Here is a 16,667-nt window from a genome sequence, read left to right as displayed (position 1 = left end):
ATCTTAGTTTTTAAAAATTTAAGTCGTAGTTTTATTACAGTAAACTCTAGTATGAAAATCATAAGATAAACAAAGTTATTCTCAGACCACTGGGAAATAAATTAGTTGGCAGGCACTTAATATACTGTACAGTTATCATCACTTGAAAGTTAGCCTTTCAGCCAGGCACCAGTTACTCACACCTGGAATCCTAGCTACTGAGGAGCAGAAATGAGGAAGATCAAGGTTTGAAACCAGCCAGGGCGAATAGTTCACAAGACCCTATCTCAAAAATAACCAACACAAAAAAGGCTGGAGGTGTGGCTCAAGTGGTACAGCATCTGCCTAACAAGTGTGAGTTCCTGAGTTCAAACACCAAAACCACACACAAAAAAAAGCTAGCCTTTCTTTTTTTTTCTGGCAGTCCTGAGGTTTAAACTCAGGGCCTTGCATTTGCTAGATAGGTGCTCTACCATCTGAGCCACACCTCCAGTCCAAAAGTTATCCTATTGAAATATATCAAACTCAACTATACAAACAATGAAAAGTAGATTTATAATCTCAAATATGCCCTAAGAGTCAAAATCTAATATGAATAGTAATTTGTAAAACAGTAATTTGATTAACTTGAAGGAATACAACAAGAATTAAAATAACAATTGTGTTAAAATGTTAAAAAGATTAAGTGTGCATTATGACTAGGTTCTATGATTAATTCTTAAAATGTTAATCTTCAAAAAGTACACTTACACCAGGCGCAGGTGGCTCACGCCTGTAATCCTAGCTACTCAGGAGGCAGAGATCAGGAGGATCAAAATTCAAAGCCAGCCTGGGCAAATAGTTCTCGAGAATCTTGAAAAACCCTATCACAAAAAACTGAGCTGGTGGAGTGGCTCAAGGTGAAGGCCCTGAGTTCAAGCCCCAGTACCGGGGGTGGTGGGGGGGAGAGATACATTTCCCTAAAATGTTTTTTGTTAAAACAGCAGTTAAGTACAAACTAAAATACATCTCTTTCCAATTACATTCAAAACCCACATTCCCAGTCAACATATTAATTAAGAGTGTAAAGTTAGCACAATGGCTAAAATAATAAAAAATGCCACTTACCTTTGTGTGCACAGTGAATTTTACTTTATCCCTCTCACTAAGGGCATCAGAAATGTCCACCTGCAGAGCAGCATCACTTTGAAGATCTACATTTATTGCTTTAAGCTAGAAAAAGAAAATAATGTATACTTTAATGAAAATTCTGCTTCCCCCCCCCCCATTCTGGGTCTTACTACATAGCCTGGACTAGCCTCGAACCCACAATCCTCCTGCTCCCACTTTCCAAGGGCTAGGAATACAGGCATGTGTCACCATGTACTTTCATTCTTTCCCCAGACAATAAAAAAACACATATTAAAACGAAGAATCTCAAGACTAAAAACATAATCAAGGCTGGGTGTTGTGGCTCACGCCTGTAATCCCAGCTCCTCCGGAGACAGAGATCAGGAGGATCCCAGGTGGAAGCCAGTCTGGGCACATAATTCTCAAGGCATATCTCAAAAATACCCAACATAAAAGAAGACTGGTAGAGTGGGTCAAGTGGTAGAGCACCTGTCTAGTAAGCATGAAGCCCTGAGTTCAAATTCCAGTACCACCAAAGGAAAAGAAAAAAGTAATCAAGCTCATTTTATCTATATACATACTTAGAGTCCAGTGCTTTGGATAATGCTATTTTATCTTAACCAATTTTTATTCTATACCACTCAATGGAAGTCATTTTTGCATGAATGACTAAGTTAATCATAATTCATTATAGTTTCATCCAAAAAGAAAAGAATTTTCCAAGAAGATGGTACATTAAAGTTCAAGTGTTCTACATTATTTAAGGAATGTGTCTAACTTTTAGAGAAAAAAAAGAATACTGACAACACACACACACACACACACACACACACACACACACACACACACACACACACACACAAAGGCTGGAATGTAGCTCAGTGGTTTAAGTGTTTGCCTAGCATGCAGGAAGCCCTGAGTTTGATCACCAATATACCCTACCTCTCCCCCAAAAAAAGATCAAAGACTACTGAACAACAGTTTGAACTCTATTGTTTCTTTTAATTCAGGAATATACAACTAGTAAATATATTTAAACATATTACATAAATATACTAAGAAAAATACTAACATAAAACACTCCACAACTAATGCTACAAGCTTCAATATATTTGAAGACTTGGAAGTTCCCTCTTTAGAGCTTCCATTTGCTTGTCCATGAAATGATTTTTGCACTTAAGATTCTGTATTATTTGTTTTTGTGGTGCTGGGGATAAAACCTACACCCTGGCACCTGCTAGGCAAGTGATCTATAGCTGAGCTACATCCCTACCCCCTACACTAAGAATTCTTAAACTTCATATTTTTTTTTCTTAGAGGAAAACATTCATTTGCTACAAACAGAAAAATCCAAGCAGATAATGAAATAAACATATGGTTTAAAGTATCCTGTTCTGGTTTCTCTGCCCTAGAATTTGATATGCAGTTCAAGCTTAGAGTACTTCAACACTTCTGAATGCTATGAAGTCTCCATCCTACAACTGTGTTTCTCTAGTTCAGGTCATAACTGATCAGGGAAGTCATCCTCTACAATGTCACCACTCCAGTCATCTACCCAGATATGAATGAACACCTTCATCTCCATCTAAACTAGCCCAGTCTTCTGCAGGAAACCCTCAACTCATTTTTTTTTCCTCAGAGAATCAAGTCTACCAGCTGCTTTTTCTCTAATATTGCAACACTTAAAGCCCATTGCCATTCAAATCAAGAAAGCTGGAACCTTAGTCAGGTATTGGTGGACCACACCTGTAATCCTAGCTACTTGGGAGGCTGAGATCTGGAGGATAAGGTTCCAGGCCAGCCTGGACAATAGTTTGCAAGACCCCATTTCCAAAATAAGCAGAGCCAAATGGACTAGAGGTGTGGCTCAAGCAGTAGAGTGCTTGTTTTGCAAGCTCGAAGCCATGAGGTTCAAACCCTAGTTCCACCAAAAAAAAAAAAAAAAATTGGAACATTTACCCCTCTTCAACTGCTGCTGCTACTGCCACAGCTAATGCTGACTCTACCACAAGGGCTACAGACTGGCTGGGGGAAGAAGCGCTACTTGAACAGAAAAATTTTTTTCTCACGTACGGTCTCACTATATAACTCAGGATAGCCTCAAACTTGTGATCCTCCTCCCTCCACCTCCTAAATGCTGGGACTACAAGTATGGACCACCAGACCCAGCTATTCTTTATTCTTTAAACAATAAATATTATTTAGGTAATTTAGAGACTTAAAGTCAAATACACTAAAAGATAAAATAAAACCTTTGTCAGCTATCTAATAACTAGCCTATTTTAAATGTTCAAGTTGTAAAACACAGGCTTGCTTGGTAATCTCACCCAGTTATCACCTTTCAATTTTTAACTACAATGTAAATTTTTTTATAGCATGACACTTGGCTCTTTGTTGTTCTTTACAACAGGGTCTTACTATGTAGCCCAGGCTGACCTTGAAGATAAGACTTGCTGCCTCAGCCTCCTGCATGCTGGGATTACAAGCATTCACTACCACATCCAGCTAACCTACCTTTGCTTTTTCTTTTTTCGGGGCACTACTGGGATTTGCACTCACAGTCTGGGCTTGGTAGGCCAGTGTTTCACCACATTCTTAATGCCCCCAGCCCCTTTTAATTTCGTTATTTTGGGGATAGAGTCTTTTGAGTTTTTGCCTGGACCTGCAATCCTCTTATTTATGCTTCCTGAGTAGCTAGGAAAATAGGCATGTGCCACCATGCCCAGCTATTGGTTGAAATGAGGTCTAACTTATTTTTACCCAGCCTGGCATCAAACCATAATCCTCCCCAGCTCTACTTCCCAGGTAGCTTGCATTACAGGCATTAGCCACCACAGGCTGGACAAGTCTCTCACTTTTTTGCCCAGGGATGGCTTGGATCACATCCTACCTATAGCTCTTGCATAGCTGGAGGTACAGGACGTTATGATCACACACAGTTTAGTTGCTGGGAATGGGACCTCACTTTTTTTTGTCTTTTTGGCTAGGCTGGTCTCAAAGCTGGACCCTAGCACTGCACCTTGAGTAGCTGGCATTGCAGGTATAAGCCACTGTGTGAAGATCATGAGACTTAAAAAGGCAAGGCACAGTGGCTTATTTCTGCAAGCCACTTTCTTATTTCTTAACCCATGGATAGTGTGAGGCCAACTCTGCCAGAAAGTCAGTGAGGTTCCCTCTCAACAAAAAGAGTCAGTTGCCATTCATTAGGCACGCCTATGGTCTTAGCTATAGGGAAGGATGTAGGTAGGAAGATCTCAGCCTCAGGCTACCATGGGCAAAAACAACAACAAAAAACACAAGAAATAACTCTCCAAAAAATAACTAAAGCAAAAAAAGGGCTGAGGGTGTGGCTCCAGTGGCAGAACTGCCTGAGCTCAAACCCCAGTACTGCAAATAAAGAAAGAAAGATGATGCCCACTATCTCCACTCCTATTCAACATAGTACTGGAATTCCTAGCCAGAGCAATTAGGCAAGAAGAAGGAATAAAAGGAATACAAATAGGTAAAGAAACTGTCAAAATATCCCTATTTGCAGACGACATGATCCTATACCTTAAAGACCCAAAAAACTCTACTCAGAAGCTTCTAGACATCATCAATAGCTATAGCAAGGTAGCAGGATATAAAATCAACATAGAAAAATCATTAGCATTTCTATACACTAACAATGAGCAAACGGAAAAAGAATTTATGAAAACAATTCCATTTACAATAGCCTCAAAAAAAATCAAATACCTAGGTGTAAACCTAACAAAAGATGTGAAAGACCTCTACAAGGAAAACTATACACTTCTGAAGAAAGAGATTGAGGAAGACTATAGAAAGTGGAGAGATCTCCCATGCTCATGGATTGGTAGAATCAACATAGTAAAAATGTCGATACTCCCCAAAGTAATCTACATGTTTAATGCAATTCCCATCAAAATTCCAATGACATTCATTAAAGAGATTGAAAAATCTACTGTGAAATTTATATGGAAACACAAGAGGCCACGAATAGCCAAGGCAATACTCAGTCAAAAGAACAATGCAGGAGGTATCACAATACCTGACTTCAAACTATATTACAAAGCAATAACAATAAAAACAGCATGGTACTGGCACAAAAACAGACATGAAGACCAGTGGAACAGAATAGAGGATCCAGATATGAAGCCACACAACTATAAGCAACTTATCTTTGACAAAGGAGCTAAAAATATATGATGGAGAAATAGCAGCCTCTTCAACAAAAACTACTGGGAAAACTGGTTAGCAGTCTGCAAAAAACTGAAACTAGATCCATGTGTATCACCCTATACCAAGATTAACTCAAAATGGATCAAGGATCTTAATATCAGACCCCAAACTCTTAAGTTGATACAAGAAAGAGTAGGAAATACTCTGGAGTTAGTAGGTATAGGTAAGAACTTTCTCAACGAAACCCCAGCAACACAGCAACTAAGAGATAGCATAGATAAATGGGACCTCATAAAACTAAAAAGCTTCTGTTCATCAAAAGAAATGGTCTCTAAACTGAAGAGAACACCCACAGGGTGGGAGAAAATATTTGCCAACTATACATCAGACAAAGGACTGATAACCAGAATATATAGGGAACTTAAAAAACTAAATTCTCCCAAAACTAATGAACCAATAAAGAAATGGGCACGTGAACTAAACAGAACTTTCTCAAAAGAAGAAATTCAAATGGCCAGAAAACACATGAAAAAATGCTCACCATCTCTAGCAATAAAGGAAATGCAAATTAAAACCACGCTAAGATTCCACCTCACCCCTGTTAGAATAGCCATCATCAGCAACACCACCAACAACAGGTGTTGGCGAGGATGCGGGGAAAAAGGAACCCTCTTACACTGTTGGTGGGAATGTAGACTAGTACAACCACTCTGGAAAAAAATTTGGAGGCTACTTAAAAAGCTGGACATCGATCTACCATTTGATCCAGCAATACCACTCTTGGGGATATACCCAAAAGACTGTTACTCCAGAGGCACCTGCACATCCATGTTTATTGCGGCACTATTCACAATAGCCAAGTTATGGAAACAGCCAAGATGCCCCAGCACTGACGAATGGATTAAGAAAATGTGGTATCTACACACAATGGAATTTTATGCAGCCATGAAGAAGAATGAAATGTTATCATTCGCTGGTAAATGGATGGAATTGGAGAACATCATTCTGAGTGAGGTTAGCCTGGCTCAAAAAACCAAAAATCGTATGTTCTCCCTCATATGTGGACATTAGATCAAGGGTAAACACAACAAGGGGATTGGACTATGAGCACATGATAAAAGCGAGAGCACGCAAGGAAGGGGTGAGGATAGGTAAGACACCTAAAAAACTAGCTAGCATTTGTTGCCCTTAACGCAGAGAAACTAAAGCAGATACCTTAAAGCAACTGAGGCCAATAGGAAAAGGGGACCAGGAACTAGAGAAAAGGTTAGATCAAAAAGAATTAACCTAGAAGGTAACACCCACGCACAGGAAATCAATGTGAGTCAATGCCCTGTATAGCTATCCTTATCTCAACCAGCAAAAACCCTTGTTCCTTCCTATTACTGCTTATACTCTCTCTACAACAAAATTAGAAATAAGGGCAAAATAGTTTCTGCTGGGTATTGGGGGGGGGGAGAGGGAGGGGGCAGAATGGGTGGTAAGGGAGGGGGTGGGGGCAGGGGGGAGAAATGAACTAAGCCTTGTATGCACATATGAATAATAAAAGAAAAATGAAAAAAAAAAAAAAAAAGAAAGATGACGGCTGGAGGTATGGCTCAAGTCACAGAACACCTGCTTTGTAAACGCAAAGCCCTGAGTTCAAATCCCAGTAACATCCCCCCCCAAAAAAAAAAGTCCTGAAATAACCAAGCTATATAATGGAAAAGTCACTGTCTAAAATGAAATGCTGATGTGAACTTCAGTACAAAATTTTTCACTGAACATTAACTTGCTATACTTCATCAATTGAAGGTACTTTTTATATTTTAACATATCTACAACAGGAATATCTTTCAATGGATAACACATTACAAATTAACTGCTATTATTTTTCTTTCTTAGTAGTACATCTAAAGATCTTTCAATAATTGCATCTTAGATTTGATAAAATGATATTGTAAATTTAATGCTAATTAATAAAATGCAGAGATTTTCCATGCAGATTTTCTTCTCTTTTAGAGAAAAAAAGAGGATAATTAAGGGAAAAAGATTCAATGCAAACTACTTAAGGTTTACCAACATTTAATTAACTTTCTGCACCCAGTAAGTTCAGTTTGAAGAAATTTCTTTTAAAAAAAAATGTTTTTTGGTATTTTATTCCCTTTTTTTTATCGTGTTTACATTTACTTACATATGTACAAGAAATTTCTAATGAGACTTCATTCAGTGGTTTAATCTTCACCTGAGCCAATAAACTTTGTACTTTGTGAGAGACTGACCAGGTTAAACTTTTGTGTCCCTGGTCAAAAGACACTGCAGAGAATGTGGACTAAGCAACAAAAATACAGCCTCATTAAACAAAAATTTAAAGATCGTGCCCCACTGCCAGTAAGTTAATTCTTCATATACAATTACTTAGACAAGAAGATATCCATACTGCCTAGTAGTAGAGAATTATATAGTACAGAACATTATACTTTAAAGTATGTAGTTTAGAAAATCCTTAACAATCAGTTATCTTTTGCTACAACAGCAAATGCAGAGATGGATGGAGAAAAGAGGGAGGGAGGAGAAAAAAACAGAACTCAGATTACTGTGATAGCCTACCACTGGCCTCTTGTTGCTGCCCTACCCAATTGCAACCATGATCTCATTAAACTAGAAATCATTCCTGTGCTCAAAACATAAAGGGTTCCCACCTAGAGAAAAGACAAAATCCTTTTAATGGTCCACCAGACGCTATAAAATCTCTGACATTATCTCTCTGTCTATTCTGTCTATGTGAACCTCTGGCTCACAGCAGTCCTGCCATATGATGTCCCTATTCCTAAACACACAAGCAGGTTGCCACCTCAGGGTTCCCTTACTTCCTGTTTCCTTGTTTCCCTGCCTGGAACCTTCTGCCCCAAAGATCTACCTGCATGGCTCACTTCCTTCAAGTCTTAAAGTCTTTCTCAGGAAAGTCAGCCCTTAACCATCCTATCTAAAACAACCGCTCAAACCACTGTACCTTTGTACCTTCTTCATTATTTTGGTGGCACGCACTTACCACCTATCTCCCGACTTACTTTGTAAAGCCCCTCTCTTCCCCTCAGCTCCATGAAGACATGGATGACCTGGTTCCAGTTATCAAATTCTATATAATATAATCTGTATGGCTCACTGCTATATTCCAGTGGTAGCCCTCAACAAATATGTGTTGAATGGAAGCACAGAAAATGAAAATGAAGGTGTTAACCACAACTGTGCTACAAATAATAACTGTATTATCAGATAACTAACAGTATAATCGATGTAAAACCCCATGAGACAGATAGAAGTAAATTCCATGGACCTCATAATTTTTCACCTTTTTTTTTTGGTGTAACTGGCATTTGAACTTAAGAGCCTCAATCTTGCTAGGCAGGCACTCTACCACTTGAGCAACTCCACCAGCCTAAAATTGTATGCTTATGTAACTTCTAGTGTAGTTATGACTTTTATTCGTTGTATTGTTTTGTTTTTTTGGGGATGGTCTTGCTATGTAGACCAGGCTGGCCTCATTCTTGTACTCATCCTGACTCAGGTTCCTTATAGGTGTACCCTACCAAGCCTGTCTCTAGTTATGATTTCCACAGAAAGTCCTGATATACTGCACTTCCATTACTAATGTCCTATCTGAAAGCACAGCAGTCAAATCAATGGTTGATTATACATACATTACCTGGAAACTGACATTTGCAATCAGATTTCCTCACATACCACACAAGAAATAACAAAGTAAGCAAGGCCCTGGTGGCTCATGCCTATAATCCTAGGTACTCAGGAGGCAGAGATAAGGAGGATCGCAATTTGAAGCAAGCCCAGGCAAATAGTTCTGTGAAACCCCTTTCTCAAAAAAAACCATCACAAAGAGCTGGTGGAAGCCAGGCATCAGTGATTCATGGCTGTAATCCTAGCAATTCAGGGGCAAAGACTGGGATGCTTGAGATTCGATGCCAGCCCAGGCAAATAGTTTGCAAGACCCTACCTCAAAAATACCCATCACAAAAAAAGATGGGGGGCTGGTGGAGTGGATCAAGGTGAAGGCCCTGAGTTCAAACCCCAGTACCACAAAAAAAGGGAGAGCTAGCTCTCAGTTCAAACCCCAATACACATAAAAAAGTAAAAATACACATAAAAAAGTAAAAATAATAGGAGGGCAGTAACATGGTGTCCATCTATGTGTTTTCTAGAAGTCAAATTTAGTATTATTGGCAGAACAAATGTATGCATTCGATTCTAGGATATATAGCAATAAGTATTTAACAAAGTTTTTTTGTTGGGGGGGTAGTGAAAATGATAATAAAGTTTATTAGGAGAGAAATACCCTTCAATAGACTGGAAGCTGATCATCTCTACAGTAAGAATGACCAACAAACTTGTTTTTATTTTTAAGCTGGGCATGGTGGAGCATGCCTATAACCCCAGCATTCAGGAGGTTGAGGCAGGAAAACTGAAAGTTCAAAGTCAGCCTGGTCTACATATTCAGACCCTGTCTCAAAAAACAAAACCAAATGCAACAACAAAATCTTTCCTTAAAAAGCACTCATATGCAAACAATTGTGTTAGGTTATGGAGGAGGATTTAAAATGAACAAAAAGTTCCTTTTGTGAAATTTGTTTGCAGTAAGGAAGAGATCAACTTATAGAATACATACAAATTAAGTAGGTGCTTCCTGTTTTCTCTGCCACTTTCACTCCACTTTTAATGTGGCCTTATTAACACCTCCAGGTCTGTGTCTTGTCCCAATTTCCACACTGTCAATGCCCTCTCTGCTCCTCCTTCTTCTGGGATTCTCTCCGTCACGGGCCACTCCCATTGCTCTTGTGCCATACATGGCTTGCTAATGTCCACACTTGGGATCAATTTAATCATCACTTTCTGTGCCTTTACAGTTAAGCTGCATATAGCAGCTTAAGTCACGACTGTCTGCACTATCCAATACACATTAATGATCTCCAAATCACACTAGGCTCCCAAAACCACTCAGCCCTCCCCAACAGGGGTACTCTCTCCTGATTCCCTGCAGCCACTGCTCCAAACTTGTACCACGTCAACCTCTTACACAACCATCCTTGCTCCTAACAAGTGACCTCGCCTCCCATGTCCCACAGAAATAAATGCCAGCAGCCGCTTTTCCCTCAGAACCATCAACAAACCTCTCTACAAATAAATTGGGTTACCACCAGCTCTGTGCTCTCAGAGATTTGGAGCTGGGTCCTGATGAGGGCTGAGCTGTGTGTCCACCTGAGTATTTTATCTTCCCGTCTGTTTCAGGACGTGGTCACACACTGCTCTTCTACTCCAGTCTGGCCTTTGTCTCACAAAACTGTCCCATGAGTCCCTAATTTCCAAGTTCAAGGATACTTTCCAGCATTCTGGACCTCTCTCTTTTGCCTTAGCACCCTTCTCATGACTCCGTTTAAGACTTCTGGGTTTTCTTTCATTCTTCTCCTAATCTCTGCTGCCCCATCAATTAATTTCTTTCCATTGTTCTCTTGGTTTTTCCTGGGCACTATCTAATGTTGCCAATATCAGTCATTTCTGATTAAGAACTTCTAAATCTACCACCCAACGTTCCCAACAAGAATTTCAAGTTACCAACTAGACATATTCACTTGGAGGGATTCAAGTATTAAACAACTGCTTAATATGCCAAGCACTGTCCTGTAAGGCAAACAGCAAGGAAAAGACACAATCCTTACCCTTCCACATTTTACTTTCTAGTTTGGAAGGGGTTAGTTGCTGCAGAGGTACTTTTTTTTTTTTTTTAATCGTTTTTACATTTACTCACATGTGTATACATAATTTGGGCCCCCACCCCCACAGAAGTACTTTTAACTTCACATTATCTACCCTCTACCTCTGCTCTTCCCTCTTATACTCTGAATTTTCTTCTCCTGCCCAGCCCCTGTACTTAGTCACTAGGCCCTGTCAATTCTATTCAACATCTCTGCTATATCCTCTCCTTCATCCTATCTTTCACTGCCTTAATTCTGCCATCATCACTTGTCATCCGGTCTGCTGCAACTGCTTTGCTTTTCTGAAAGGAAGAATCCATGCAGCCTCCACCTTAATCTACAATACTATTCCCATCCGGCAAAATGTATTTGCTCGTGTAAATTCCTTTAGCACTTCCCACTGCCTGGAGCCCTCGACACGTTACCTGTATTAGCCATATCTACCTTTCCAACATCTGCCTCAATAAGATCAGGCACACCAGGAAGAACCAAATTATCCAAACAGGCTAACCTTTCTGCTAGCAGGTCCCCTTCCTCTTTTCCTGAGAGTCTCAACATTCTGGGTTAACATTTAGGGATTAGTTCACTTTGGTAAAAACATAAGAGGTTAAGAACCCATACCCTAAAGCTAAACTGTTTATGTCTAACTAGAGCTCCTACTAGCTGTATGACCTTGGACAGTTATTTAATCTTTCTGATCTGTGTTCCTTTCCAAAGTAGGAATAGCAGCAGCTAATTCAAAGGAATTTGAGAATTAAGTTAATATATGGAGCCAGGAGCCAAGGGCTCACACCTGTAATCCTAGCTACTCAGGCGGCAGAGATCAGGAGGTTCAAGGCCAGAAGTTAGCCCAGGCAAATAGTTTCCAAGACCCTATCTCAAAAAAAACCTTTCAAAAAAAGTGCCGATGGAATGGCTCAAGTTATAGACCCTGATTTCAAACCCTAGTACCACAAAATAAATAAATAAATAAAGTGCAGAGGTGCCTGGCAATGACAAGCAGACTGAAGTATGTGTGGGATAGGGATGGCAAATTAAAGTCAGCCCGAAAGGTGATGAACAGTGACAAATGCTATTCTAAGATTAAGACCTTACTGCAAAAAGAATGGGGTCCAAGTAAGTACTTCTAAACAGTCAATGATTTTATCATTTCAGTTATGTAACTATACACAGTGTGATGGCTGAATTGGAAAAAACTAAACCCAGACTAGTACGGGTACTACTACAATTGAGGCAAGAAGTAGCAAAGATCTTAACCAAAGCCATGGAAAAGGAAGATGGGGAAAACATTTCCAAGATGAAATTAAATTGGTCTCAGTCACTGTTTTGATATGAGGATGGGAGTGAAGGAAAAAAAAACCCAAGAAAGAACAAAAAAAAAGGATGAAGGAGGAAAAAAAAAATCCAAGAAGGGTATGTATGATTCAGATGTTTCTTGCACAACTAGAAAATGATGGCATTAGTGAAGATGAAGAATTCAGAGGAAGAAGCAAGTACAGTAGTCCAGGAGATGTGGTTACTCCACCTAAAATAATTTCTGAAAACAATAAACACATTATTTAGGGTTGAAATCTAAGAGAGAATTAAGCCATCACTCTGGCATGCATTGCTCACCAGAACAAGCACATCAGAACAAAATGTGTCCAGTTCAAAGGACTCATTTGTTTACCAATGTCACTGTCCTTCATTTGGGGGCAAAAAAACCTAGTATACAGAGGTGGGGGTTGAAGACATCAAAATGTGGCTAATAATTTTTTTTTTTTGGCAGTACTGGGGTTTGAACTCAGGACCTCACACTTTTGAGGCACGGGCTGTTAATACTTGAGTTACTCCGCCAGTCCTTTTTGTGATGGGTTTTTTTGAGATAGGGTCTTTCAAACTATTTGTCCAGGGTTGGCTATGAACCTTGATCCTCCTGTTCTCTGCCTCCTGAGTGAGCTACAGGTACGAGCCACCAGTGCTCGGCCAGATTTCTCATCTGGAAAAGGGGGACACTAAGGCTTCAGAAGAAAGATGAGAGGATATTAATCAAACAATGCTTACACAGTGCTTCTATAGCACCCAGCTATAATTATTACTAAGCTTCACCCAGTTCCACAGAACAAAAGGAAGAACTGGACATATGCACATATCCATCACGACGTTCTGAAAGTTTTCTAGAGCTGGGGGTATGATTGAAGGGTAGGAGCACCTGACTAACAAGCACAAAGCCCTGAGTTCAAAACCCTAGTACAAAAAAAAATTGCTAAAATAGTTGTAAAAGTTGTCCTAAATCATTATTCCACTTGAAGAATCAACTCCAGGGCCACTGTTCTGCATTCCCAGCCTTTTTTTCTCCACTTTCATATTAAAATTTTCATCTATAAGATTCTGTAAGAGCCTCTTCATCAAGCATGCTGTCTTATTCCTACCCCATCCCTATAGTTATGTAATACATGAAAAAGTTTCTGGACACATTACTTAAGTGCTTTCAGTTCCATAAACAAAGTTTTCAAAGTCATAAAGCCATTAACACAATATTCATCAAAATATTCTATTTTGTTGGGTGTGGTGGAGAACATCTGTAAATTTGTAATTCTGGCTTCTCAAGAGGTAGAGGCAGGAGGATCACAAGTTGAAGACCAGTAGGAACAAAGTAAGCAATACCCTCATCACAAAGAAAAACAAAAAAACCAAAAAAACTTGGTCAAAGTAGCACGCACCTGTCATCCCAGCTGCACAGAGGGGTAAATAGGATAGTGGTTCAGACCAGCTACGCCATAAAAGCGAGACCCTATTTGAAAAATAACAAACTAAGAACTAAGTAAATAACTGAACCAAGAAGTGGCACAAGTGGCAGAGAGCCTGCCTGGAAAGTACAAGGCTCTGAGTTCAAACCTCAGTACTGTTCACCAAACCAAACAAATCCCTGTGCTCACTTCAGAAGCACATATACTAAAGATGGAACAATATACAGAGAAGATCAGTATGGCCCCTGTGCAAGGATGACACGCAAATTCGTGAAGTGTTCCATAGTTTAAAAAAAAAAAAAAAATTCCTGGAGGCTTGGCTCAAGTGAAGAGCACTTACCTAACTTGTTTGAGGACCTGGATGGGTGGAAGGGAGGGAGGGAGGGAGGGAGGGAGGGAGGGAGGGATGGGGGAGGGAAGGAAGGAAATAGTCTACTTTTCATATCATCAATATAGATACTCAAAAAATTAATACTTTTACTGAACACTAGTCAAATTTAAAAAAAAAAATCTTGTTGGCTTTTTATAGTAGACCACAAAGATACAAGGTTGTTATCTAAATAAAGGCGGCTTATTCTTTATTTTTAGAAAATTCTATTAGTTTAATTGCACTATAATCAACTTACTTCATTTTATTAAATAATTTTGCTGGTTTCCCCAACTTTAAAATCCAAAGTATATTTTGCAAATGTTCATCTAATTCTAGTGTCTTATTCCAGAAAATATACACAGTAACACATAAATTTTAGAAAGCAGAAATTCTATATAATGTTTTTGAACTAGAAATTCTAAGCAATTTTTTGTGTAAACTAAAAGAAAAATATACAGGAGTCTTTATTTCCATTTCCAGCATGGGGAACAGGAATGGTGCCTCCCCCATCCCTCCCTATTTTCTCCTGTTACACTAAAATAAGTCCTTGCGAAAAACTTAAAGAAAGGACTGGAGGTGTGGTTCAAGTGGTGGAGGACCAGCTTTGCAAGCAGGAAGCCCTGAGTTCAAACCCTAGTTCCACCAGATAAATAAATAAATGAATGAATGAATAAATAAATAATGCAACACCCTTTGCATCTTTCTTACTATCTGAAAGCTTGATAAAGGTCAATAGTTAATACTCACCATCTCATCTCTTATTATAAACTGCACTAATATTCTACTACAATGTTTTATCACCTATCAAAAATCCACAAACAGATACATCTCTGATGGATTAGTAAAAGCAAAATAGAAAGCTGAAGTGTAGGCTGTGAAATGTGAAGGAACCATGGAACTTTGCTCAGTGGCAATTATCATGTATCAGTATTTTTCAACTGATCACTTCTGCAAGGCACTATACATCTAACCACCCTTCACCCAAGGCAAATGGGGGTTGGGAGATGGTAGGAGGGAAGAATCAGAGCACTGAAGGCTCTCTGACACCAAGGGTAGAATGGTCATTAACAGGGACAGGGTCAAGGGGTTGGGAAAAGGGGAGGTACTGGTCAAAGCGTTCAAACTTTCAGTTATGAGATGAGTAAGTTTCGGAAACCTAATGTATAGCATAGTGACTATATTTAATAGTGACGTATATATACTTGAAACTTGCTGAAAATAGACCTCCAGTGTTCTTACTTTAAAAAAAAAAAGGGTAACTAGGTATGCTAGCTTGATTGTAGTAATCATTTCACAAAGCTGTACGTGTATCAGAACATTACGTTGTGCATCCTATACAACTATTATTTGTCAACTATACCTCGATAATCTAGAGGGGGAAACAATACTAAGTGAACCCTGCAAAAGATGGGGGAGGGGAGATTAGAAAACTAGAGATACCGTGAGCTATCAGCACTTCTCAAAATCTGGTAGGACACTGAAGTGCAGTTGACATTTGGTGACCGTAGAGATCCTTGCAAAAGGGTAATTTAGAATAAGCCCGTACTTTATCTGCTTTAGAGAAAGAGAGAGAAGAGAGGGGAGAGCAGCGGGTTCGCTAAGTACCGACGGAGAACACTGGGGGTGCTGCCAGGAAGGGTTGAGAAGGGTTTCCATGGGCCAAAGTGGCGAGACTTGCACCCTGCCGCGCGGGGAGGGTTCGCCACAGGGTGGGATCCGGGGCCGGAGACCAGAAGGCGGCCGCGGGTCCCCGGGATTCGGGAAAGGAGCGGCCCTGAGGGAGGCAGGAAGGGCTGCAAGAGGGCGGGGCGCGATGCGGCGAGGAAATCGAAAGGACGCCGGGGAAGGGGTGACGCGCCCCAGGGACCCCTCCTCAGACCACACCCGGGAGCTAGGTGGGGAAGACAAGGTCCTGCAAGAGAGAAGGAGGCAGAACTTACTCCGCGGTCTTCCTCCGAGAGGAAGTCGGGGCCGTCGTCCAGGCCTTCCTGCTGGGTCCGCGGGCCCGGCACGCCGGGGAGAGGATGGAATGGGGGAGACACAAAGGGAGACATTAATGCCAGGCCGGCGCGGTCCCCGCGCCCGCCCCGCGCCCGCCGCCCCCACCGCGCGCCCGGTACTCGGCACCACTTAGGACACCCACCATCATGGCTGCTCCAAGACCAGAGCTAGCGCAGGCGCGCACGCACGGCCAGCGCAATGGGGGCCGGGGGCGGGGCATGGGGAAGCCACGCCCCTTCCGCGAGCGGTGCGCGGTGCCGGGGACGGGGAGTGGAGAGGTCGGAGGGAGAGGGAGAGGGATTGCAGGGATCCGCGCAAGGGGGAAGCAAGCACTCGAGTCCGGGGAGCTGGTGGCAGGTCAGACCGGGAAGGACCAGTTTCCTTGCCTCTAGTGCCCCAGCAAGAACCCTTTTAGTACCCTCAGGAAGCCACATAAATCATCTTGTCTTTGTATTGAACCACACGATAATTAATCACAGTTAATATTATTTTGCCTTTGCAAGTTGCAGGAACCAGGGCCTTCACACAGCAAGCAGTCTGGGGCTATAATCAGGC

The 16,667-nt window shown here is 40.8% G+C and overlaps 1 protein-coding gene and 1 non-coding gene across 5 annotated transcripts in view; one reads left to right on the top strand and one right to left on the bottom strand.

Annotated features, from left to right (window-relative positions):
* Snx6 (sorting nexin 6) overlaps positions 1–16,322 on the bottom strand; it is a 50,702-nt gene extending 34,380 nt beyond the window's left edge. For 2 of the 4 annotated variants that reach the window (XM_020159505.2, XM_074068165.1), the window contains exons 1-2: positions 16,052–16,210; positions 1,087–1,191 (exon numbers count right to left, since the gene is read on the bottom strand). In XM_020159505.2, the coding sequence (XP_020015094.2) occupies positions 1,087–1,191; positions 16,052–16,165 (219 nt within the window). In that variant the 5' untranslated portion in view covers positions 16,166–16,210. Of the gene's footprint in view, positions 1–1,086; positions 1,192–16,051; positions 16,211–16,254 lie in introns of those variants that run through there. The other 2 variants (XM_074068164.1, XM_074068163.1) reach the window with 2 other exon arrangements.
* LOC141422006 (U6 spliceosomal RNA) lies at positions 13,923–14,031 on the top strand. Its single transcript, XR_012446675.1, has one exon. It is a non-coding gene; the product is annotated as a U6 spliceosomal RNA (small nuclear RNA).
* Positions 16,323–16,667: the final 345 nt, after the last annotated feature.

The sequence above is a fragment of the Castor canadensis genome, chromosome 3 (assembly GCF_047511655.1).
Source record: "Castor canadensis chromosome 3, mCasCan1.hap1v2, whole genome shotgun sequence".
In the NCBI taxonomy this organism is placed as follows: Eukaryota; Metazoa; Chordata; class Mammalia; order Rodentia; family Castoridae; genus Castor; species Castor canadensis.
Note: the sequence above shows the minus strand (reverse complement) of the source record. Positions and strands in the feature narration are given on the sequence as shown.